The 24,915-nt window shown below is 44.8% G+C and overlaps 5 protein-coding genes across 5 annotated transcripts; 1 reads left to right on the top strand and 4 right to left on the bottom strand.

The window, feature by feature from the left end:
- On the top strand, positions 1-912 carry LOC134079509 (G-protein coupled receptor 35-like). Its single transcript, XM_062535597.1, has one exon. It carries the CDS (start codon positions 1-3, stop codon positions 910-912), a length of 912 nt encoding a protein of 303 aa, XP_062391581.1.
- A 1,145-nt stretch (positions 913-2,057) lies between these two features.
- Positions 2,058-4,897, bottom strand: LOC134093782 (uncharacterized). Its single transcript, XM_062547031.1, has 2 exons — positions 4,620-4,897; positions 2,058-4,275 (listed from the first exon to the last, which is right to left on the bottom strand). Exons 1-2 carry the CDS (start codon positions 4,643-4,645, stop codon positions 3,330-3,332), a joined length of 972 nt encoding a protein of 323 aa, XP_062403015.1. The 5' UTR covers positions 4,646-4,897; the 3' UTR covers positions 2,058-3,329.
- Positions 4,898-6,256: 1,359 nt separating this feature from the next.
- On the bottom strand, positions 6,257-9,507 carry atf4a (activating transcription factor 4a). The gene is made up of 3 exons (XM_062547043.1): positions 9,354-9,507; positions 7,958-8,383; positions 6,257-7,753 (listed from the first exon to the last, which is right to left on the bottom strand). The coding sequence occupies exons 2-3, from the start codon at positions 8,268-8,270 to the stop codon at positions 6,816-6,818; spliced, it is 1,251 nt and encodes a 416-aa protein (XP_062403027.1). The 5' UTR covers positions 8,271-8,383; positions 9,354-9,507; the 3' UTR covers positions 6,257-6,815.
- A 1,150-nt stretch (positions 9,508-10,657) lies between these two features.
- LOC134079892 (uncharacterized) lies at positions 10,658-17,445 on the bottom strand. Its single transcript, XM_062536017.1, has 11 exons — positions 17,335-17,445; positions 17,112-17,213; positions 16,074-16,142; positions 15,114-15,242; positions 14,797-14,880; positions 14,506-14,559; positions 13,784-13,912; positions 13,233-13,349; positions 12,491-12,530; positions 12,339-12,390; positions 10,658-11,734 (listed from the first exon to the last, which is right to left on the bottom strand). Exons 1-11 carry the CDS (start codon positions 17,341-17,343, stop codon positions 10,960-10,962), a joined length of 1,560 nt encoding a protein of 519 aa, XP_062392001.1. The 5' UTR covers positions 17,344-17,445; the 3' UTR covers positions 10,658-10,959.
- A 1,077-nt stretch (positions 17,446-18,522) lies between these two features.
- Positions 18,523-23,153, bottom strand: LOC134093798 (apolipoprotein L domain-containing protein 1-like). The gene is made up of 6 exons (XM_062547054.1): positions 23,029-23,153; positions 22,146-22,259; positions 21,620-21,892; positions 21,053-21,092; positions 20,726-20,765; positions 18,523-20,410 (listed from the first exon to the last, which is right to left on the bottom strand). Exons 1-6 carry the CDS (start codon positions 23,035-23,037, stop codon positions 19,690-19,692), a joined length of 1,197 nt encoding a protein of 398 aa, XP_062403038.1. The 5' UTR covers positions 23,038-23,153; the 3' UTR covers positions 18,523-19,689.
- Between the last annotated feature and the right edge of the window lie 1,762 nt (positions 23,154-24,915).

The following is a 24,915-nucleotide window of genomic DNA, read 5'->3' on the forward strand; positions in this document are numbered from 1 at the left end:
ATGAGCAACCTCACGCTCGGCAACCTCACCGTGGGCCTGAACCAGAGCACCAGCCCCGGGTCCGGTTCCGGCCGGCCGCCCTGGTACCAGTACGACGTGTGTGCCGTGGCGCCGTACGGCTTCGTCTTCTACTTCGGCGTGAAGGTGTTCAACCTGGCCGTGGGCTTCCCCACCAACATGCTGGTGATGTGGATGGTGGCCACCACCAAGAAGGGCGAGGGCTCCACCTCGGACATCTTCATCTTCAACCTGGCCGTGCTGGACGCCTACTTCTGCCTGATGACGCCCATCGACATGGTCAACCGCATGGTCCTGGACAACGAGCAGATCTGGTACTTCCAGCGCTTCGCCTACGGCGTCAAGGACACGGCGCCGCTCTTCCTCGCCTGCATCTGCCTGGACCGCTACGTCGCCGTGGTGCACCCCATCCTCTTCACGGGCATCCGCGACAACCGCGTCCGGGCGGCGGTGACGGTGCTGGTGTGGGGGCTCATCCTGGCCTACGCGCTGACCAAGTCGCTGCTGGGCGTGCGCAGCACCACCGAGTACTTCAGCGGCGTCATCCTCTTCGCCTTCGCCGTCATGGTCTTCTGCAACGTCTCCATCATCTGGGCGCTGCGCAAGTCGGTGGCCGGCAAGGAGACCATGAACCCCGTGAAGAAGAAGGCCTTCCGCATGGTGATGATCGTCATGGGCATCATCGTGGGCAACTACCTGCCGCCCGTGGCCACCATGCCCTTCGTGGCGTACTACACCTTCGTGGCGTTCCGCTGCCACATCAGCATCTCCGTCTTCTCCATCATGGACCTCAGCTGCAGCATCGAGCCGCTGCTCTACCTCAGCAAGATGAAGCTGAGCTGCTGCGGCCGTTTCCAGAGTCCCCAGAAGAAGCCGAGCGAAGTCCCTGCGTAGAGGAAGCACACACACTGACAAAAACGACGATTAGTCTGATGTACAGGTTTTACAACCCACAATCATTCAATGTATTTTTTTTTTTCATTCATTCCTTCAAACGTTAGAATATCCATCTCTGTAACAGTTGTAGCTTTTCAAACTCACTGTGTTCTGAGCTATTGCATGTTTTGTCAGGACCCCTCAGGAGGAGACTAATTGATGCTGGTACACGGTGTTCACCCACACAACAGAAATGCCGGCTTCCCTCGAGTCACGAGGTCTCTACATTGCTCTGAGAACAGCGACTCATATACAGTCCACAGAACACAAGACACAGTTCCGAACACTGTTTATGGAGAGTTGCTTCAACCTACAAGAAAAAAAATAAAACAGAGTCCTCACCTTGCTTCTCGCTCTCAGAGGGCACCTTGAAAGCACAACACCATTTCACTGTGCTCTCCTTCTGTGCTGCTGCTTGTTCTCCTTGTGGCTTGTTTACCCGTCATGAGAAGCCCTCGCTACACCCTCCTGTCTTGCTCGGACACACGCGAGGCGGTTTCTCTAGAGCCCTACACCGTCAGGGTGCCCCATTCGCACCTCCGTAATTAGTCACTTAACGACTCTCTAATACAGTTTGTAATTAAAAAGGTAAGAGAGTCATTAGTAACCAGCCACGGTGCACTGGGGTAACGGCTGCAGATGGTGCACACACCAAGTAATTGTGTGAAGAAGAAAAAAACGCACACACACAACATAATTAATTAAAAAGATGCAATTAGTGAAGAGAGTGACGATGCAAAATTAAATACAGAATACCCCAGAGAGCAGAGGATGAGATAAATAATGTGAAGGCAGGTTCGGGGCCTCTATAATTTGTGTCTTCAAACTTCAAACAGAATTCAGGATCAAAATAACTTGCCGTTCTCGGCTGCTGTATGATTTAATAGTATGGTTTAATAAACTGACACTGAAAACCCTTCAAGCTTTGTCTTTCAACTACATCATCTTTCAAATGTTGCATTCCACACATGTAGGAGCTACTTTCGGAGTGGCAAGTGATACACAATCAACCATTTGTTTTTAGAGAGTGGGTCTCCTCTAATCGACTGTGCCCTCTAGTGGCCGAACAGGGCAACCAGTATCAGTCAAAATCCACTACAGACGTAGTATTAGCAACATTTATTGCATTTAATTAACAACGTATAAAATGTAAGGTGAACATGGGTAAAGGAATGATTGAGTGGACGGAGAACAAAGTATACAGATTGCTTACAGAGTCCATTTACTGGGCACAACATAACTGGTATTCCAGAGGCATACAATGCGGAATCCTTCTGCAATATGAAACATATGATGAGGTCAGACAAGACCTAGTGTGTTGTAGATCACACAGTTCAGAGCTGATTCAGCTGTAAGTGCTATGGGTAAATTCTGTATAAAGTACCAGCATAGGCTTTAGTGATGTTACAGTATAACTCTTTATACTCTATATGCTCTTTTACAGTATAACACATCTATAAGATGATCAAGGCTGCCAGATTAAATAAGGCACTGGAGAGCACATAGCAGACATGCTGCTGCTACTCTCTGTACAGGGTAATGAGGAGCGGTTTCTCTTTGGTTACGAGGAACAGTGAGTTGGTTCTTTGAAATGAGAAGCTGGCAAAACACATGACCAGCTCTGACAGAGAAAAAGGATGTGAGGAGTGGATAAAATAGCACAGTGCCTCTCCATTTTCTCCTCCTGTGACAGAGCTGTACAGAAACAGACTACATCCACCATGAGTCACCCCTCCACTGGTGAAAGGAGAGGGGGGAAAAAATCATGTTTTACAGTGAGACTTAAGCCAAGTGGTATTTCCAAAAAGAGAGGCCCTTGTTCCTTGATTAAGGATTTGCCTGGGGAGCTTAACGTGGGCGAGCAGAGGAGGGAGATGTTTCAGAAGAGTCAGGGCTCAGCAGCAAGCCCAGAACATGGCAGCTATAACACACTCACATGAAAAACATTTAGGTGAGGGTTAGGTACTGTACATGGGGTTAGGTTTTTTTTTTGTTGCAAATCTTTGCAAACCGTATCAATGTACAACGTGGAATAAATGTGTTATCTTCGTCCTTAACGAGAAACTGATTCAAAGGTTAAAAAGGATTAACTAAAGGAAGCGCCACGTTGGAATTATGGTTTACACTGCCATGCTCATAAACCTCTCTGGTATTTGCCTACGGCCCTCTCCTGACTCACTCAACATGTTCCCACTATAGGCAAATAGGCAGCGTGGAAGGCACATGTCAATTGGATCAAGCATACAAATGAATACAAATCCACTTGCAACTAAACAAGTCTTTTTTATGTTTAAACATCATACAAAATATTGTGAAATGTTTCATGTGATAGTGATCTCTAATAAGAGGCCATGCAAACGACATGGTTTCCTCTGCTAGGCCTTTGCGAGTGAGATTTGCATCTCTCGAAGGCTCTCTGGACTGGCCAGAGGGCCGTCGGCCGATGTTACATAGCCGGGGTAAATCTCACAGAACTCTGAAGGGGGGCTGGGGGCCCAGTGGGTTCCGTCGGCCTCAGGCTGGGTCAGTGGTATGAGCTTAGCGTGGGCGTAGTCAATCTCAAAGCCCTCAAAGATGAGTGCGACGGCTCGCGCTCCCAGCGACGCCTTAAGCAGCCGGGCAACATTCCGCGTGGCCAGGGCCAGGCCCCTGTAGTCCTGCTCCTCCAGCCGGAGGATGTCGCTGGTCAGCGGTCGCCGCGGCACCACCACGGTCAGGCCGGGGGCGTTGGGGAAGGGGGTGAGGAACGCCACGTGCCCGTCGTCCTCCCACACGCGCCACTGCTGCTCCTCGCCGCGCACGATCCGCGGGAACAGCCCCGGGTCCGCCGGGTCGTCGCCGTAGAAGGCGTAGCTGGGCGGGGCCTCCGGCGCAGGAAGCTTGGCGCGGATGCGGCCGCGCATCTCCTCGAGACGTGCGCTGTCCCACCGCGGGCCACTCTTGGAGCTGCAGTAGCCGGGGTCGTGCTGCTGGAAGTCCTCCTCGGCGGCCAGGTGAGGCCTCCAGTCCGCCTCCAGACCGTGCAGGGGCAGCAAGCGCAGCTGCGGGGGACCCCGCTCCGACCTGCCGGGGCAGTGGACGAGGGCGCAGCGCTTGACGCGGAGGCGCTCGCACAGCAGAGCCCCCACCAGCCGTGCTCCCAGCATCATGGTGATGAAGTCTGGTTCAGGCAGCTCGAAGAGACTACTCGGGCCTCCGTTGGTCTTCAGGGTCACCACAGTGGTCCCCAGGGTCCAGGGGCGAGGGTGTAGGAAGGCCACGAGCTGCTCTGCCTCCCAAATCACATGTCTCTCAGGGACGGTGGTGGTTAATGCTGCCATCCTGTTTACAGAGAACATGAGAGAGGAAGTTATGGTTCCAAGAAAGAGTTTATGTAGAGGCTAGATGTAATCTAAAGGTTATCTTTTCTGAGAAGTCACAACACCATAGCCACGTATGACTTGAACAGTCAAAAAAAAAGTCTGTCTAAAATTATTCAAGCCCACAAGTGACACAATATCAAAATAAGCTGTTATATTAACATTCAACTTCCTCACGACAATCATAACGTTAGAGTAGTAGTTAATGCTACACAAATTGATGGTTCACTTAGCCCTGTGGCTAACGTTAACACTGACTAACATTTCCCAGCCAAAATATTTTGCGTGACGACGGGAACCACCTACCTTCTTAAGATTCTTGCAAATATCATCAAAGATATTCAAGTATCTGACAGTGACACACTGGTCAAGTCCCTTCACTCACTGGGAAAATCTTCAACATGAGTTTAGCTACTATAGAACATACCTCGTGATCGGAAGTAGGGTAATTTACAAATGTTGATACGTTAAACAAACGCCAGATGGCGTCTGGACCCAATGAGGAAACGAGATGACAAAAAAGTTTGGTCAATTCAGCGGAGTAATACAATGTTTCAAATATGTGACGAATTTTCATATGTAGGCCTACTGATATAAGACACATTCCAAGCTACAATGTTGCAATGTTGGTATCAGCCCCACGCGCTGTATAGTGTCCTTCCTTCGCCTTGTCTTTTTGTTGCTTAACCGGCAAAAAAGTATATATTCTACTCTATTTTTAAATGGACTTCTTCCAGCTGACGCTTTCATGCTCCTGCTTTGTGGGCAAGCCATTTTTGCACAAGAGTGTCACAAAGCTGGACTAAAAGCTGTTGAACAAATAACCTCTCTCCAAACAATTTGGCAAAGGGGTCAGCAAGCGTAAATAGTCGACTTTTTTGTGTTGTAGTACGTCAGAGGGCTAAACAGAGCACGAATAGTCGATTTTGGACAGTTGTAGGCTGTCTAGCTTTGAAAGAGGCATGTGACTACGCATTTATAGTCAAGAGACCAGTTTCACTCTAAATTAGATAATTACTTTCCCTACACTGTTTCAAGAGGTTTGCCGATTGTAGTAACTGAGGGGATTAAGGTGCTGTATATATCCTCAGAACTAGGTCACAGGGCGTCTTCTAATCTGCTGTGAGTCGTCTGAAGTGCCTTAGAAACCTGACTAGGCGCCATGCTACACCTAGAGATGAGCCCTATAGGCCGGTTGACAAGAAAAGGCCATTTTTGAAACCGCTCAAATAATTAGTTGTTTTATGCACATTTGATTGAAAATGTGTGGTTGCTAATATTTTTTTTAGAAAGATGTCTAATTATTCAATTTTAAGACGATTTTATTTAGAGTGCAGTGCTAATAATATGTCCAGGGCAAGAAATAGGCATATCTGTCCTAGCCGAGGCGTGAGTCTGGTTTGACCTACTCTCAAGAGGCCCATGTGTAGTAGTGGGCGCCTTATCTGTAGGCGAAATGTGATCACTGACAGGCCACACTGCAACCCCCACCCCCACCAAGCTGCTAAATTTGAACAGCTGGATTTTAAATCGCGTCAGCTCTCACTCCCCTGCCACATGTACACACTCGTTATTCACACGGGTCTGTTTGGGAACGGGACAGATAAAAGGAAAGGGGTGGTAGGGGATGCCCCTGCGTTTTAACAGCTGTTCAGTCTGCGAATGCTTTGCTCTCTACAAGGCCCGCATTCTAGGTATTTATGACGCTGTAATGACAGATGGAAGGAAATGATGTAGCCTAGTCTGGGATCCCGATGGAAGCCATTTCACCAGTCACACGTTTGCATTTGGTAGTTTATGTTGGGGGCCATCACATGGGTAAATATATGTGTTTCAGGAGATCCGTGTAATCTCTCCTTAGTCAAAGGCACCGTAACTTGATTTTTCCACTTGTCAATATACTGACAACAATATTAAAGAAAAGCCAACACAAATTGAAGAACTGCATTTCAATAAAGCTTTAATAGAAAACAATATAGCATTATACAAGCCAACACAACTACGCGGAAAACATGGCCCTGAAAGTGGTAATAGAATATTAAATAAAATCCACACAAAAGCATTTAAGCCTATGTACAAAAAAACTGAAGGATTTCAGTGTGTAACAATTTCACAATTATCATTAGGCCCCTTACTGGACGTGTGAGGACTTCAGCTGCTTCTCAGATGAAAGTAGGAGAGGGAAAGACTGAATGAAATGAGACTACAGGGGCTAGGAGGATGTTCATGTATGTTTGTGTTACTGTGAATGCTTACACTTAACATGGGTTACTCAAGATTCTAACATCACAGGGTTATCTGTCAAATTACTCCACTAGGTTACGCCACTATGTCTATCATCTTGATTACAAGAGCTGTATGTGGACACAAATCTACCAACTGATGGTGACAACAAGGGGATGAATGCAGGACTGGGAGACCAGCATACTGATGCTTCCACTCTCAATCTCCCAGATCCACACATGAGTATCTCTACAATCCCCTCGTCTTCCCCTGCTGGTTCTAGGCCGTGCTGCCCTTGGGCTTGCGGGTCTTGGCAGAGCGCACCTCTTCGAGCAGGTCTCTCAGGTACTGGATCTCACGGCTGATCGAGTCGGCCTTCTCCGCCAGCTCACGGTTGCGGTTCTCCAGGTCCGTGCACTCGGAGTGGAGCTGGTCCTGCTCGACGCGCTTCTTCTGCCGGTAGCGGGTGGCAGCGGTCTTGTTCTGCTCCATCTTCTTCAGCTTCTTCTCCACCACCTTGGGCGCCCCGGACACGGTCTTCACCTTGCCGCCGACGGGAGAGTCGGCGGTGTCTGGGTCCGGCTTGGAATAGGGCTTCGTTCTGGAGGAACCGCCGGGCCTCGGAGAGGGGGGTGGGCTCGCCTGGCGAGGAGGGGAACCGACGACTGAGCCGATGCCGCTGTCGCTGTCTGACTGCTCCTCGCAAGAGCTGAGCATGGAGCTAAGCTCCTCCTTGGGGCTGGCCAGAACCACTACGATGTGGGCTGGAGAGAGGGAGAGGACGATACTGGGGGCCTGAAGGGCATCAGGGGTCACGGCAGCCACCACCGGGGACACCACCTTCTCCAGCTCCGAGATATCGACCTCGCTCCCCAACTCAAGGGTGTAAGTGGCCGGCAGGGGAGAGGCGGGCTCCGACTTGATCTCGATTTCCAGGGCAGCAGGCTCAGGAACGGTGGCTACTACTTCTGGTTCTGGGAGGGGGATAGTGACGGGAGGAATGGGGTCTTCGGGGAGCAGGGAAAGAGCCAGGTCGCTGGGGGCGGAGGCGTCGGGGAAGGGCAGCGGATCCAAGCCCAGATCCATGTGGGACTCCAGGGAGGCCAGGAGCTCCTCCGGAGAACTGGGTGACTCGTAGGACCCAATGAGCGTTTCCAGGTCCAGGTCGTTGAGGTCGATCTTCTCAGACATCCAGTCCATTCCAGAGAAAGCATCCTCTGCAAATGATAAAACAGAGACAGATTTACCGACCATGAAGGAGGACAACCACCTTGTACGTTCCAACAGCTTCGCTAGACAGCACTTCCTCTTCTGAATAATCTAATTAATGGAAGCCATACTGTACAAAAGCTGTTAATTATTTACACATCAGACTAAGTATAGGCCCATTTGATTGAACCATGGAGATGGTGGGCGCTCACCTTTGCTATTCTCTACGTCTATGTGAGCATTCAGCAGCTCATCGGCTGAAAGCCACGGCAGAGAAGGAAGCAGGTCGGCCTTGGATCCCAGTAGGGCTGGAGGGGAGTGAGGGGGAGAGAGACAGGGGAAAGGAGAGGAGGAGGAGGAAGAGTCAGCATAGGAAGAGAAAGAGTGGGGTGAAGCACACCCCTCTGACAGAGGTTCCTCTTCATCGTCCAGAAGGGGCCCAAGAGGGTCATCCATCAGAAGCGAGGGCCCCAAGAACAGGGACCCCGCGTCCACCATCGCCAGTTGCGAGCTCAGAGACGACATCACTGCTGCTACGGGTCAGGGACACAAGGAGGAGAGGTTTCGATGACGACAAGTCGAGCGGGAGTCGTATGCTGTCGACGGCAGCAGAGCTGAGGGGTTTTGCATCGGGAGACCTGAGAGAGACAAGGAGGGCAAGAGAACAGTGAGGACTCAAAAGCCTGTGAACTACAACAATGTAGGCATTGCATGGCCAGAAGCAATATCACATCACAAAGGCATCACATGTATTCTTTTGTGTAACAGCTGGCTGCTTTAGAATCACCTGTCTAGGAGAGCAAAGCATGTTGTGCACATTTTCAGACAAAACTGTATGTCTATCAGGGCAGATCTGATAGCAAAGACTCAAGCAGAGGGGGAAACTATCAACTCTCACTTCTACTGTCGGTGTGGCTATTCTAGGCAAGTTCAACAGAAGGAGACTTGTCATGTGGAAATCACCCCCGCCCTATCGAGAAGCCGAGCTTTCCTTATTTGGGCATGGTTCGACCGGTGACTCCGCCCACAGTTTGAGTCTCAGCTGGGGATGTGTCCTTACCGCCATTTCCACTACAACCTACTACAGTGGGGATCCGAGGACGGTCGCCATTTTAAAAGTGCCACGTTGTCTTGTTAATAACCAAGGACTTCCCTTTAAGTTTGTTTACATCGTAGTTGCTGTACGATGTCATTTCGCTATTGTCATTGAAACAGGAGATAAACACATCCGGCTAAATCAGATCTAGAATGCTAACGTGAATGTTACAATATATCTAGACGCGTCAGCGGTAGCTAAGGAGACAACGCAACATGGTCTTTGGCAAGTTGGAGAACCGGAAACACACATTTCCGAATTAACATTAAGATCTCATCAGCTGATGTGACTTGTCTGCGACGTTTCTGGTTAACAGACTTTAAAATGCAGAGAGCGAAGTTAGAGTTAATCTTTTAAACAGAGTCGCTATTTTTACTTGTAACATTACCCATAGCCAAGTTGGCCAATGATACCGGGCAAGTTCCCTTTAGACACGGTGAAGCTAAGACACTCGTGTCAAATAAGAGACCTTCACAGTAAACTATTCGTGAAAACATTCAAAAGTTACTTACGCCATTATGCCAAATAAAGCCAGTGCACTTAGCCGATGCACTGCAGTGGTTGCCGATGCTAAAGACGCCGCTGCGCGTTATACTGCCATTTTGGGCGGGAGAGCTCCAAGCTCGGAATGCTGATATCGTCTTTTTTGAGTGCAGGGTAGAAAGAGCCCCGGATATTCGTCACATGAGTATATATAGGGACGCATTACAGAGTGATATAACCTTCCGCCAGTGTCATGTTTTATGTATAAATCCGCCTGACGCAACACAATACTTGGTTTTGATTGGTTCATCGACTATGGAGACGATAAAGTACTACAGTACAAAGTAGTCCGTCCACCCACGTAAAAACTCTTATCTGCGATGTGGGTCATGGAAATATTTACATTTCCTGTAAGAGGAAGTTTATTTAAAAGTATTAATCTGTTATTAATAATTATTAATCTAGTTATTTATTTATTCCAGTAGGCTTCTAAGCGTAGCCTATAGACGAAAGTTAGAAGTAGGCATAGCCAGCAAATTAGGTTTATTAAACCTACAAGATAGGCCCTATATGGATTGGCCTGGCTACAACAGTGCAGTTGAATCCTATCTTACTTTAGTTAAAACACATTTTCCTTCAAGGATTACTGTCAAAGTTGTTGCAGTGAGTTATAATAATTATTATTATTGTTTAATCTAATTAATTCCTAGGCTTTATTCCATATCAAATTTGGCAAGGGCGGGTCTATTTGTATGGCTGAATGTAAACTGTGGAACACCCGCTAAAAGATTACTGGCACGTGAAGGTCAGGCCTATCAGCTCCTTTGCCCTGGGCGTAGTAGGCCTATCATCACATTCTTCTGTTTTAGTAAATGAACGCACACTCAAAACGTGCTTCAGAAATCTCCATTCTGCTGCCCTACTTACTTTGACTATTTTAACTCCCAAATATCACTTGTTAGCCTACTTATTCGGCCGTGTGGGCGTTAACTAAGAAGGCCTTAAGCAAAACATAAAAAAGAAGTTGAGTTACAGATAGGTTTGAGAGAGACTGTATGCCAGTGTCAACAGGTTCATGTTCAGAAACCAACATTTTTCCTGCTCTGCAAGAAATTATACAGGACTGCCCTCTAGCGGTGAAAAGGGATACAAGCAACTGTAGGAGTACTCAACAGTAGGCTACTTTGAAAAATACAATTCACATTTCTGTTATCCTGACTGAGGATGCACTACTGCAATGCACTACTGACATCATGACAAAAATGAAAAATTGAGTGTATTTTTTTTATTACTTTTTATTATTATTGTTCTGTTCATTGCTTAATTATTAGGCCTAGTTTTGATTATGGGCCTATTCATTGCAGAAAATAAATCAATGTGAAGTATAGACTCTTAAGCAAACAGCAATATCTTCTTCAACCCCTGGACAGTATACAAACACACATCAACACCCCAAGCTTATAGTATCTTCTCCCTATGATAACTGAATTACATTGATTATGGGTCTATTCACCGAGTCATATGATCAACTACTATTAGCAGGCAGTGGAGGGACTAGGCCTACTGAGGCCCCTGAAAACTGTGGTTGGAAATACACAGAAAACATTTGAGCAGCTGTGCATGCCGTGAAAGCCTTCACTCCATGTCTCTGTTTACAGCAGGCACGCTGTTTCTCCTTTCCTCCAGCATGCTTTTAAACTTAAAACACTCTCCCAGCTGACTTTGGAGTTCAACGGCAACCGTGCGTATCTTTTTGGCAAATTTGGACTCCTTGCCTCTCTTCAATTTCTGCTCATCTTTTTTAGAGAAGAGCAGGTCCATGCCCGTTGCGAACCCCTCGATGATGCCAGCGGAGCGGCTAGTGGCCCCCAGAGCTCCACTGGTCCCCCCGGCCACCTCCATGACCTTGGCCACCTTCACGGCATCCGCGTCGACGCCTTTCAAGGTGGAGAGGTCGTGTCTCCTCAGGTGCTCGGTCCCCGCCTGGATGAAGGCCAGGCAGCGCTCGATGTCAGCCATCTCGCTCGTGTAGTCCTGCAGGATCTTCTCCACTTTCCTCCGGTCCTGGGTGTTGGTGACTTTGCTGGCGATGGCGGCCGAGGCCCCGGTGGCCGCGCCGGTCGCAGCCACGCCGACTCCGACGGCAGCCGCCGTCACCGCCAGGGACGCTCCCAAGGTGATGGGAGAGAGCACGATTCCGACCACGGCGGCCACGGCCGCCGCACCTCCGACCGCTCCGGTGGCACCGGTGATGGCGGCGATTTTCACCTTCTGAGAGGTCTTGTCGATGCTGTCAGCAAGAGTCTGAAGTTCGGTGACGTGGTTCTGAAGAGACTCACCGCGGTCGGTCAGAAGAGCGCCATACACATGCAAGGACTTCTGGATCTTTTCCACTGTGTTGTTGAATGTGCTAAGAAGGAGCAGAAGGATGGTTCAGCTGCAGATGAGCTAGGCCCAATGATAAACAGTCATGACATGTCTTTGGGGACATAAATCTGTTCCAATGTCACTTAAAAAGGGACGTGTTAAAAATGACACATCTGCTTAGCGTCAACACACAATTGTGTGGCTTTCTGGGTGAAAGACAGATTTCAGCTATCTCAAAAAACAAAGTGTATCATGTTTGTTTGCTTGCTTGTTTTTGTTACTGAAATCTTTCTTTCCCATTTCACCCAGCCACACAATTGGTGTGAAATTGAAAGTGTTTTGTCCAAGAGCTAACACACAAAGTGTACTTTTAACACACTTCCTTCTAATTGTATAATATAATCTAATATAATCTAATATAACATAATACAATATAATATAATATAATATATTTTAAAATATAAGCTGTTATTGAATAGAACTTACAGTATGTCTCTGAAAAGTGAAAGTGTCATTCACACCCTGAGGGATTGTTAGGCTACCAAACTCCACAGAACTCTAAAAACTAGAAAAACCTGTTTGAATCCAGTAATCTAACTGCAACATCTTCACCTCCCTTGATGAGTGTACAACCTTTTTCCACATACCGGGCCTCTATATCTTTTGACAACAGATGATCACTTGTCAGCTCTTCCCATGCTGAAATGCAAGTAATCATGATGAGTGTTATTATTCAAAGACATATCTCTCAGAGGAAAACATTCACTATAGTGATCACAAAATGTTCAAAATAACTCACGTTCTACAGAGTTCCACCACTGCATCAGCTCGTTGTTATCCTTCATCAACCAAAACAGATAAATAATCACTCACCACATAGCCTACATGTTTCATACATGTCTGCAAGCTTGGACAGTTTATAGCTCTGTATCTACAGTGGGGAGCACGAGCACATGTATTTGATACCATGCTAAAACAGGAATATAAAATCATCATTTGACAATTGATCTTAACGCCTTAATAAAAAAAAAAAACGAGTACAAATCAAACCACCAAGGACACCAATTTTCTTTGTGATTTAAGAATGTATGGTAAATAAATAAATGTTTTCCTTATATGCTAGGGGAAGGAAGTATGTGACCCCCTATGTAATGGGAATTTTACACATAGGGTTAACATAGGGGCAGGCAGATTTTTATTTTTAAAGGCCGGCTATTTCATGGATACAGGATAATATGCATCCCGATAAAGTTCCCTTGGCCTTAGGAATTAAAATAGCCCCACATCATCACATACCCTTCACCATAGAGATTGGCATGGTGCTTTTTCCAGTTTGCCTATATTAGCCTGTTTGATTTGCATTGAGCTCAATGAGCATCAAACAGGTTAATAGGCCTCAATTGTCAAATGATGATTTTATATTCCTCTTTTTAGGCAACTTTAGCATGGTATCAAATACATTTTCTTCTCACTGTATCTGTAAATTAACAAAATGTAAAAAATATTTAAAAAGATAAGACAACAATAAAACAGTTCCATGCCATGTTGTAAGGGCCTTCTTGATTGTGGCTTTTCTTGTTGACAGAACTGTTGTCATTGTCAGGATCTGGAAATCTTTTCACCTGAAGACCAGACTTCGCTCCTGGATCTTGTGTGACCTTTTTAAAAAAAATACATCACTGATTCATTTATGTTGAAAACCCCTTGGATTGATTACCTGCCTGTTTTTTTTTTTAATTCAAATATAAAGAACAATTCTATCAGCACATAATTTAAGAAAATAAAAAACTTTCAGTATCCATTTCAGTATACAAAAATAAACCTGCTGTACTCTTGAATGCCATGTTGCCGTATCGCACATTTCCATTCCACTGGAGTCAGCACTAACAGACTGTGAAAACGTTCTCACCACAACCACCCCCAACATCCCAAACTCCAAATGATTTTGCTTTGGTATTTCAACATATTTGTGTTTGGAATGTTTTATATTCCTCAAAGCCTTTATTCAATAACCATGTTGTGCTCTTTTTTGAATGGTGTTTGCGTATTCATTTTTTATCTGTCTGCCAAATTCAAATAATTTGTAAATTACCTTCATATCAGCCTCCTTGGTATATTGGATGTCAGGAGAGGGAAATGGTGCAAGGTAGCTAAATCCTTTCAGAGGATGCTCTCCGTTATTAGGAGAAACTGGTGAGAGATTGAATTTCTGGTGATGGACCTAATGAGTTTGAGGGAGGAAAATGTGTACAGGTGTAAAACAAAACACATATGATTGGACACATATTTTTAGACAGTCTGATGGGCTAATCATATGTCCTCATTCCTTGGAGATAACAGACGGATCTAGTGTGTTATGGCACACTATTTTACCCACAAATGATTTCCACGCCTGTTTTGTGGTCAGCAATCATCACAAACGAGTGATTAAAACAGCTCTACATCCACACCCATGGGACGTGCCCTTGAGCAACTGCTCCCCGGGCGCCTGATTAAGGGCTGTGTAGGTGTGCTCTAGTGTGTGTGGGTTACCGGCCCACTGTTCCGCTTGTGTAGGTGTGCTCTAGTGTGTGTGTACTATTTTACCGTGTACTGATCGGGAGGAAGGAAACGGGCATGGGGCACGAGAAACATAGAAACATGAACATACAGCTTAGCCTAAGCTTTGTAAACTTCCCACAATTTCAATATTTTGAAACAAATCCTTGAATGGTTGAATGTGTTGACATTTTCCTGTCTTTGGGGTGAGAAACCTAGGAAATCTCCCTTATTTTCAATACTCAATGTTGACAGCTATGACACACACACACTTACCTTCTCACGGATATGAAGCTCATCTGGTTCAACATGCTTGGGTTCCACAGTGGGCTAAGAGTAGAGAGGTGGATATTTAAAGAGCTATAAAAAAAACAGTTTAATAAGAAATGTTGATGTTACAGTACCACACATCCAACACACACGCACACACGCACACACGCACACACGCACACACACACACACACACACACACACACACACACACACACACACACACACACACACACACACACACACACACACACACACACACACACGCACACACACACACACACACTCCCTACCCACCTTGTATTCATCAGTAGTTTCTTTCCTGGTTAGAGGCTCTGCTTTTGAGGGTGGAGGGGGAGGAGGTCGATGATAGCGCAAACCCTGAACAAAAAGGACATACATCAAAACATATTCATTAATGGAATGGGTCTCGTGACAAGACTTCTGTATGATGGCTGTGTGAGTGTGTGCTTCAATGTTCCTTTTAACCCATCACCAAGACCACACTTCAGCCTTAATAAATACATCAGCACATCACATAAGTGACAAATTGGGGAGATTACTCATCCATTCCTGCGACAATTTTGTGTGCATTTAAAAACATATGAGCTTACCGCTGCCTTGGTGATAAAAGAGCAGCTGTCTGAGATGCTGATGGCTGACACGTCCTTGTTCAGCTCAGTTGAATCTTTCACAACTTGGATTTTCTTGGGTGGAACTGGGGGCTTGGGACCGTTACTGGGCTTAACAGTGGGAGAGAATTGTTCAGCATTGCATTATGGATCAAATGAATTCCATAGTGTTGAATAGAACTTACTCACACGTATGTATTCAGTAAGAACAGATAACAACCATTTTACAAACTTGCAGCAACTTTAGAAAAAAACGTTCTGGAATGGTCCTCTCAATGTACCTTATACATTCTCCAGAGTGCACCAGACGGTCAATATTTTCCCTTTAAATTGAACTGGAATTTAGTGAATTATGCAATTATAGGCTTACTGATTAAGGTTAGCTGAAACCCCACCCCAGAGAAACATCTTGCATATGCAGTTTGTCTGCCAGTGGCAGACAGTTCTCAAACTGTTGGAGGATATTCATTGCAACATCAGTGTTTTCTCAAGTTTGCCTATTGCTGTATTTTATACCCTCACAAGCAAGGTTGTAGTGGAGGATAAATGCAAGAAAACACTGTTTATCCACCTTTCAAAAGAGTTAATTGCAACTATTAAGACTAAATAATCATATATATTGTGCATGTGCACATTAAACTCTATGACCCATCAATACTAATACCACTGATATTGTTGTAATCATTGTACAATAATCTCCATCATCAATTTCTGAATGTGATCCAATTCTGCATGGCACAGTCCACCTTACTGTGATCACAGAATTCATAGTTTACCACCTTATTTTACCACTACACCCCTGTTCACAAGGAAAGACAACATGCCCATTAGCAGACAAACTTCTCCCCCAAACAAAAATGATTGAAACTCTACCACAGCATCACGTGTGATATGACAACTCATTCGACACTGTGCAATACAGACAGATGTTGTAGCGTTTACCTTTGACGTGCTCGGAGAATTGGAGACAGGTGAGGTCGGGGCACTCTGTGGTTGGTTGCCTGCAGTGGCCTGCCAAGATCAAATAAATTCCATAGTGTTGAACAGAACTTACACTTACTCACTTACACGTATGTGCTCAGTAATTAAGCACTGATAACATACATTTTACAGTCTTGCAGAGAGACTGTCAACTGTAGACAAAAAGTGCAGTAGATACAAGTATGGAATGGTCTTCTCAATGTAAAGCTACCTTACATTCTTCAGAAACGGTCAATATTTCCCTTTAAATGTTATTATTATTATTATTATTATTATTATTATTATTATTATTATTATTAAAATGAATTTAGTGAATTATGGTTTGCAATTACTGATTAAGGTTGGCTGAAACCCCACCCCAGTGAAACATCTTGCATATGCAGTTTGTCTGCCGATGGCAAACAGTTCTCATACTGTTGGAGGATAGTCATCAGTGTTTTCTCAAATTTGCCTGGTATTTTATACCCTCACAAGCAAGGAGGCTAAATGCAAGAAAACACCATTTATCCAACCCCTCACAAGAGTTAATTGCAACTTTTCACATTACAAATCACATATAATACACTCTATGATCCCTCAATACTAATTGTACAATAACCTCCATCATCACCAGACAAGTGAATGTGATCCAATTCTGCATGGCACAGTCCACCTTACTGTGATCACAGAATTCATAGTTTACCACCTTATCTTACCACTACAGTAATTTCCCGCATACGGCGCAAGACAGTGTTTTATGCAAATTAAAAGAAACAAAACCATACTAACACCATATTAATCGCCTGTATTAACCTCATAGCTGATGAAATTTTTCAAAATCAATGTATAAGCCGCGGCTAATAGTCTGGAAATTACGGTACACCTCTGCTCACAAGGAAAGACAACATGCACATTACAGCAGTCTAACTTCTCCCCCAAACAACTTCAGGTTACCACAGTATCATGTGTGATGTGGCAACTCATTCAGTACTCTGCACTTAACACAGATGTAGCGTTTACCTCTGACGTGCGGGGAGAATTGGAGACAGGGGAGGTCGGGGTACTCTGTGGTTGGTTGACCGCGGTTACTTGCCGGCGTGTCCTTGGTGCTGGAACAGGTCGCTGCAGCGCAAACAACAGAAAAACGCTCCAGCCAGATGCTGATAGTGGACTCACCTTGGAGAATGAGTCAGACATCTTAATCTTTTCCAGTGAATGCATGCAATCAAATAGGTATACTTACACGATCCATGCTGCAGGATGTAGACAGACTCCTGTAGTGTAGGGTCAGTGTGTATAGTGTGGCTATGACTTATATGAAGCACTTTCAAGCACACATTACCAGGGTGGGGTACATTAGAATGAATGTCACCCAACAGACGGGTTTGATGGGAGGGGTTGGTGTCATTAAATGGTATGTGCATTCCAGAACTTTCACTTTTGCATGGAACTGAAGTCACCTCTATTGTTGTCATGGTCTGCATTTAGGTTAGATTATTTTAGATGAGATTCAACATTATTGACACTGTGCCGAGTACAAGTACAAAGACAATGAAATGCAGTTTAGTGGAATGGTTGTCACCGGGATGCAGACCTAGGGTTCAGTAAAATGACAGATGCAGGAAAGAAGCTAACTCTGAACCTGCTGGTTCGGATGCAGAGAGACCAGTAACGCCTCCCACAGAACAGTCTGTGATTGGAGCGAGAACAGTCTTTGATGATGCTGCCGCCTTACGGAAGCACGGAAGCATCACTTGCCCTGGATGGCCTCAATGGTGGAGAGTGAGGAACCGGTGATGCGCTGGGCAGTTTTTACCACCCTCTGTAGTGCTTTTCGGTCGTAGGCAGCACAGTTGCCATACCAAACTGTGACACAGTTGGTGAGGATGCTCTCGATGGTGCAGCGGTAGAAGTTCACCAGGATCTGAGGAGACAGGTGGACCTTATTTACAGTAGTCTCCTCAGAAAGAAGAGACACTGGTGAGCCTTCCTGATCAGAGTGGAGGTGATGAGGGTCCAAGGAGGTCCTCAGAGATCTGGACACCCAGAAACTTGAAGCTTGTGACACGCTCCATTTCAGCCCCGCCCTGAGAATGGGGGTGTGTGTAGCTTTAGACTTCCTGAAGTCCACAATGAGCTCTTTGGTGTTCTTGGTGTTGAGACCCTTTAGTTGCTGTATTTGTTTTTACATGGGCCTTGATTCAGTGAGTTGACAATATCACTCATTTGCATAAGGTCTACAAAGGAACTGTCATTAAACAGGACATGAACAGGATATTTATCTTTGCTCAAAGATACACAAAATGGCCACTAAGACATAGGTATGGTAGGTATTACATAGGACATACAGTAGGTACTAAAACAATGTCATAATATGCATACAATTATCAAAACAGTTTGACTGAAATATGAGTCGGGTTTTGAACTCAGCTGAAGTTGCAGGAAAAGTGTTTATTTACAGTGGTGTTTGTGCACAGTGGAACAGTCTCTCAGTGGGGTATACTACGAATCTCGATTAGTGCGTTAGCGAGGTATGTTGCGCTCAAAGCCAGGGTATGCTGTCATACGAAAGGTGATTTGTTTTAGCGTCGCTGTGTCACCATGGTATCTTATGCTCGCAACCAAACCTGGTCGGGAGCAGGTTATGTGCTTAGTTATAGCTCAAATCGTGAAAAATCACCGCCCTCTGACCAATTCTAACCAATTCATTATCTTGGATAACGAAGTCATCTCACGTGTGCTAATCTGTCAAACTTCGAACAGGTTCAGCCCCGCCTCTGCAAACATTTTGAATCTCGAAGGCGCTTTTAACTATGTTGCGCGTGCAAATATGTCACTACTATGGACGTGCATACCATGCCATATTTGATGACCATCGATTTTTTGATGTTATGGGTTAGACACTAAAAAGACCACCCTAGATTTCTGTGCCGTTCATAAATGCGGAAGTAATCGTTGGTTAACCGAGGCTGTCTTGTGCGTCTCCACGTTTCCCGATTGGTCAAAGTCACCCCAACCACGAGAACGCGCACAGATCTGAGCTGAAAGCCTAGTTTGATAAATTCATCCTTGAGTGAGTTTCGTAGTACCACTCAACTCTGATTGCGACTTTCGTTTTTAGCAATCCAGGTTATCCAAAGAAAACCTGGTTATGTTCAACGAGATTCGTAGTATACCCCACAGGAATCATACTGATTCACATTAATTTACACAGTAATAATAGTATAATTCAAATAGCTTAATATATATAAAAATCATTATCTACATCTGAGGGCAATGTGAAGCCACTCACACACTTAAAAAATGTAGAATAAAAAGTACATGTAACAGTGTACATGGGCCATAACAACTGCATTGTTTCAGCAACAGTGTTGATTTAACAAAGTGTTATGTTCCATTATGTCAAGATATATGAAACACGTTAATCACAGTTCACAATAACAATTTCAGGATTAATTTATGATGAAACAGGATTTCATCTCTAACTTCATTGTTGTGGAACATGCCACGTACCGTAATTCTTTAATACCACAAAAGACAACAAAGTGCCAACTCTTTTATAAGTCCTCTAAATGTGCCTACGTCTGGTTATGTAACATCAAAACCTGCCAAGTGAATCTGCAACGCGACTCAGCTCGTCTTGTGTGGTTTGGAGTCGTCCTGCCACCTTGCGTAGCGTTTTGCCAAACTTGTTCTCCTTGCCCTTCTTCAGGAGCCGGTTATCCTTCTTGCTGTAGAAGGTGCCGATGCCCCCCGCGAACCCTCGGAGGAGGTCAGACGACTTGCCCGCCGCGCCCAGCCCCTGGGCCACCTCTCCGGACAGCTGCAGCAAGCTGGACACCTGCCTGGAGTCCATGTCGACGCCTTTCAAGATGGAGAGGTTGTTCCGTCCGACGCGCTCCATCCCCGTGTAGATGAAGCGGAGGCAGCTCTCCATGTCCTCCAGCTTCTTGCGGTAGTCCTGCACCAGGGCGTCCAGCGCCCTTCTGTCGTGGTTGATGGCCACCTTGTTCTTGATGGACGCCTTGGTGAGGCCGCCCGCCGCCACCACCCCTACGCCCACCGCCGTGATGGCCAGCGAGGCGCCCATGGTGAAGGGGGCCAGCACGATGCCCGTTATGGCCGCAGCACTGCCCACGGCCCTCGTGGCGCCGCCGGTGGCGCCCGCTGCCTTCAGCGTGCTGTAGGCCTTGCTGATCTGGTCGGCGGTCCTGTCCATCTCGGCGATGTGATTCTGCAGGGTCACTCCGTGGGTGGACATGAGGAGCCTGAACAGCTGAACAGCTCGCTGGACACGGTGGACTTTCTTAGCCAACATTCTGAGACAGGCGGAGAGAATGTGTGTGCATTGTCATATGAGACTTTTGTTTTTGCTTTACCATGTACACCTTTTGTTTACCTTTGTGAAATATATTTCATATGCATTTAATGACTACTATTCATGTTTATGAAGGTAGATCTTAATTGGTAGAAATTGGGAAACAGTATGAATTTCATTGGTTCTATATATGGTTCAGGGGAAAACATAATCAAAAAGTACTGCAAGTTGAATTTAAGCTTTTATGAAATGAATGAATGTATATATTACATACTATGGACTAGTTTACTCTCAACAACAGCCACAAGGTACCTACCTAGGCTCTGTGTCTGGGGACTGTGCCATTTTCTCCCACGCTGAAAGACAATCAGAAAACTCTATTTTATCGTTGTCAACAGATGTGAGGAGTGTTATGTTTGACAAATGCACATTTCTGAGTTGATAACTGTCCGCCCCACGAGAGGCCTAATAGGACTTGACTTTGTGGTGATTGCCCTGATGACATGCAATGCAAATACTTTCTGCAGTGTTAGTGGTCAGCTAATATCCATCAACTCTCCGCAACCGTACTGATAAAAACACACGGGTGAGGCGCTGTAGCTTTTGTTAGTGATGATGGAGGTTAGTTTGATTTGACACTCACGTTTCACAGTTCTCCACCACGACATGAGTTCCTCATTACTCTGAGATGGGGGGGGAAAACAAGCTTCATAAGAGTTATGTATCCAAACAACCACGTCATTTAACATCATTTGAACCCCAGATTTGTCCAACATTTAGGCGAAATGTTAAAAGTAAGAGCAAAATGATAATAATACGGTAGTCAAATAAATGTGTCCACATTTGTACTGCTACAGCTAAGCTTATGGTGCCTCATGTTTATGGACAACCAAAAGTGTCACACTCTTGTTTATATGATAATATCTGGTTGCACCATGTTGATACACACTATTATACACCACAGAATGTCAGAAAAAGTCAACAAAAATAATCTGTTGAATTATCAATCTTGCTATGTCTTAGCTTGCCAATTACAGGGTACTGTATGAAATTGATTCTCCCCAAGCCATCTACTGCACTTTCTACTCTTTTGCTTAATCCTGGCAAGACTATGACACAAACATTTCTTCAAGACAATTTCAAACCAGCCTTGCTTAGGAATGAAACACAAAATGCTCATTTCCAGGATTGTCACCATTATGAACTGTACCATGACACGTTGAGCTTCAAGCGATTCTCTTCTTTGGGGTCTTGGGAGTGAGTTGGCCCCAGGTGGTTGATAGCCAGGTACAGGGGCATGGGCTCCAGGTGTTTGATATCCAGGTGCGGGAGGATAGGCCCCAGGTGGTTGATAGCCAGGTGCGCGGGGATAGGGCCCAGGTGGTTGATAGGCAGGTGCGGGGGGATAGGCCACAGGTGGTTGATAGGCAGGTACGGGAGGATAAAGTGGGTTGAGGCCAGAGGCAACTGGTGGGGCTGCAGCCTGGTGTTTGTGAAAAACAGATTTGAATAATGTCCTTTTAAAAGGAGAGTTATGAAATATTGCCATTTGGCCTCAATGAGGTGATTAAAGTATGTTTCTATTACAAGATAGACATAGCAAAACATGTATTTTTAGCTCAAAGTCCAGTTTTGGAGTCATTCACAACATTCCGGTTGGTTGAGTCTGTTTGTGTCTTATCACTCCAAAGATCTCGCCAGGAAATGATGAATTCCTCCCACTGTCATGTGTTTACCTGTAGAGGTTGGGTTTCTGTCTCCTGGAGAGCTTCCTCGTAGCTCGGAGGCTGGTCCCCCCCACTCCAAACATTCTGATAGGACGGTAGGGGCGGTGGCGCTGCCCATCCTCTCTGAGAAACCAGACAGAGCACATTCATATGTGTCAGGCTCAAGGTACAGCTCTCCTTCAGAGCTGACCGCTTGATGTTGAGGTAAAAAACAAGCTCATTAAGTGGAAAAAAATGTAGATGTCGACAGGATCTGACGAATGTGTGAATCTGAATTTGACATACATTTAGGAATGTGGTAAAATGAACTGATGTTTTACCATGCATGACTTGACTGTGTTTACTTCACAAAACTGGCTACATTTAGGCCCAAATATCTTTTTTAAGGGGGCTGGCCTGATTGGTCTGACGTCATTGCTAAATGTAGAGGTACAAGTGTAGCTATATGACTTCAACAACACAGATGACTGGAAGTCATGTATTTAACTTGTATTTCCCTGATGAAAGCAATGTGAAGTACACACCACAGGTAAAGATTAAAGGTAAAACCCCACCCGAGTCTGTAGTTGTCAAAACAACTGTCGTCACAACAACAAACAAAAGTAAAAACAAATGTCCCGTCCCAGACGAAAATTGCTGGTGTACTTTAAGTATTTCTGCTGTATTCTCTCACATGTTCTGAACAGCATTAAAACAATACATTACATTTGAGAAATTACAATGATATGCTATGCTACCTACCATAACAATTAAATAAATAGTTTCACAGCATTTTGTCTTGTTTTATTTGTGATTGTCATTGACAGTGAGGGCTACCTGTGGTGTACTTCTGAGAATTAAATAAAGGTTGAATGAATGAATGCCTGAGCGAATAAAACCATGAATGTCTTACCCCTGCCATATCACTGGATAGAGTAGTCAAATGAAGAGTAATTCCCTGTAGTTTATGGGCAAGTCCACCTCAACCGAGTGAAGGTGACAGAGCGACTCACGTTTTATTATTTGCCGTGGGTGGTGACAAATGGAAAAACTTCCGTCATTCCTTTTCTCAGACTGTGCAGTGGTGGAGCCAGACACAGCCCACATTGCTCAAAACATGCTTATTCATGCACACTTGCTTCACAACCAGGAAGTTCCCATGAAGTCTTGTGCCTGTGTTTTGACTAAGAGCAAACTAGATCACAAGAGCACGCACACGTACACAACCCCCAAGACGACACCTGTTGACAGTGCTGTTTTGTTTGTCTTCCTGCCAGAAGAGCTGGGCACTTATTGGTTGAAAATCTGACACTGCCAAATGCGCTTCTTACCAAGCTCACCAGCCCTTGCTAAGCGAGATCATATGGCACCACTTCTTGGCATTCCTGTTCTGGCATCACACGTTCACCAAAAACAACAGGCAGGAATACATTGTGCCAATTTCTTTTTTTTCATGTGAACTGATTGAAGCAAAACTCCCTGTGAAAAGAAGACCTCTCCTTCTCCCCTTCAACAAACTTTTGACTCTGCCTTGTGCAACACTTTGCATAAACACATGCACTCACCTTTTCACTTGTTTGGTTGTGTATGTATGTGTCTTAGTCTATGAATGATTTTAACAGTTGATAGCGGATCTGAAGTTGAATCTACTGACACGGTTAAAAAGAGAAGTAGACCGGAAAAAGATTGAAGTAAGAATAAGTATCAGATGTTAATGAAAGACATGGAAAGTGATTGTTGTATTTGAACAAAAGGGAGGGCCACATTTACACCCAATACATATCACCAAAGCAATTGAAGATGAAATAGGGAAAATTAAACATGCACGTTTCATGGGAAATGGGAAGCTGTTGATTTTTGCAGTGTCTGAGGAGCAAAGGGAAATCATCTTAAAGAAAGACACATTGAACAAGGCTAAAATAGCTTCACACATTCCGGGAATGTCATCAATAGGAAAAAAGGAGTTATCACTGGAATTCCAATTTCATTTTCTATGGAAGAAATTAAAGATAGCCTGAAAGGGGGAGATATTGTGGATGCTAAGCGACTGACCAAAGGAAAGGAGAAATTAGAAAGCATGTCTATATTACTGTGGTTTAAGAATGAAATGCCCTCTAAAGCTCTTATGGCTCTCTACCTGCTACTACAGCTCAAGTACCTTGAGTTTTGTTGGACTCCAGCTCATACTTGTATAGGCATTAAAGGAAATGAGGAAGCGGATAAAATTGCTTAAAAGATGCTGAAGAACAAATAAATCATAGGAATTGATGTTCCAATGGGAAAGGGTGAAGCAAAAGCTATAATTAAAACAGTAATTATACAACAATGGCAAAGGGAATGGGATGCAGAATGTAATGCAAGACATTATAAATATCAAAAGAATGTGACAGGAAAAAGGACTCATTCACTGAGTCTAAGCAGAAGGGAAGAAGTGGTTTATACCAGACTGAGATTAGAACATTCAGGTCTTAATGCTACCTTACATATAGTGGGAAAGGGAGACGGTTTATGCATGGTGTGCCAAGAAAGAGAAGATGTCGATCATGTGCTTTTTAGTTGTGAGAAGTATAATAATGAAAGAATAATATGGCAAGAAATGGAAGGGGAGAACTCAATACAGGAAATTCTGCAAGAAAAGGGCATGATAAGAGAGAGAATTAAAGAGTTCATTACTTATCTTGAAGACACTGGTTTAATGAACAGAGTATAATACTACTTTCCAAAAAAAATAGATTTCTTTTTTGTTTATTTATTTGTTTTGAATGAATATAAGCCTAAAAACTACGATGTTCATGGTATT

Source organism: Sardina pilchardus, chromosome 1, assembly GCF_963854185.1.
Source record: "Sardina pilchardus chromosome 1, fSarPil1.1, whole genome shotgun sequence".
In the NCBI taxonomy this organism is placed as follows: Eukaryota; Metazoa; Chordata; class Actinopteri; order Clupeiformes; family Clupeidae; genus Sardina; species Sardina pilchardus.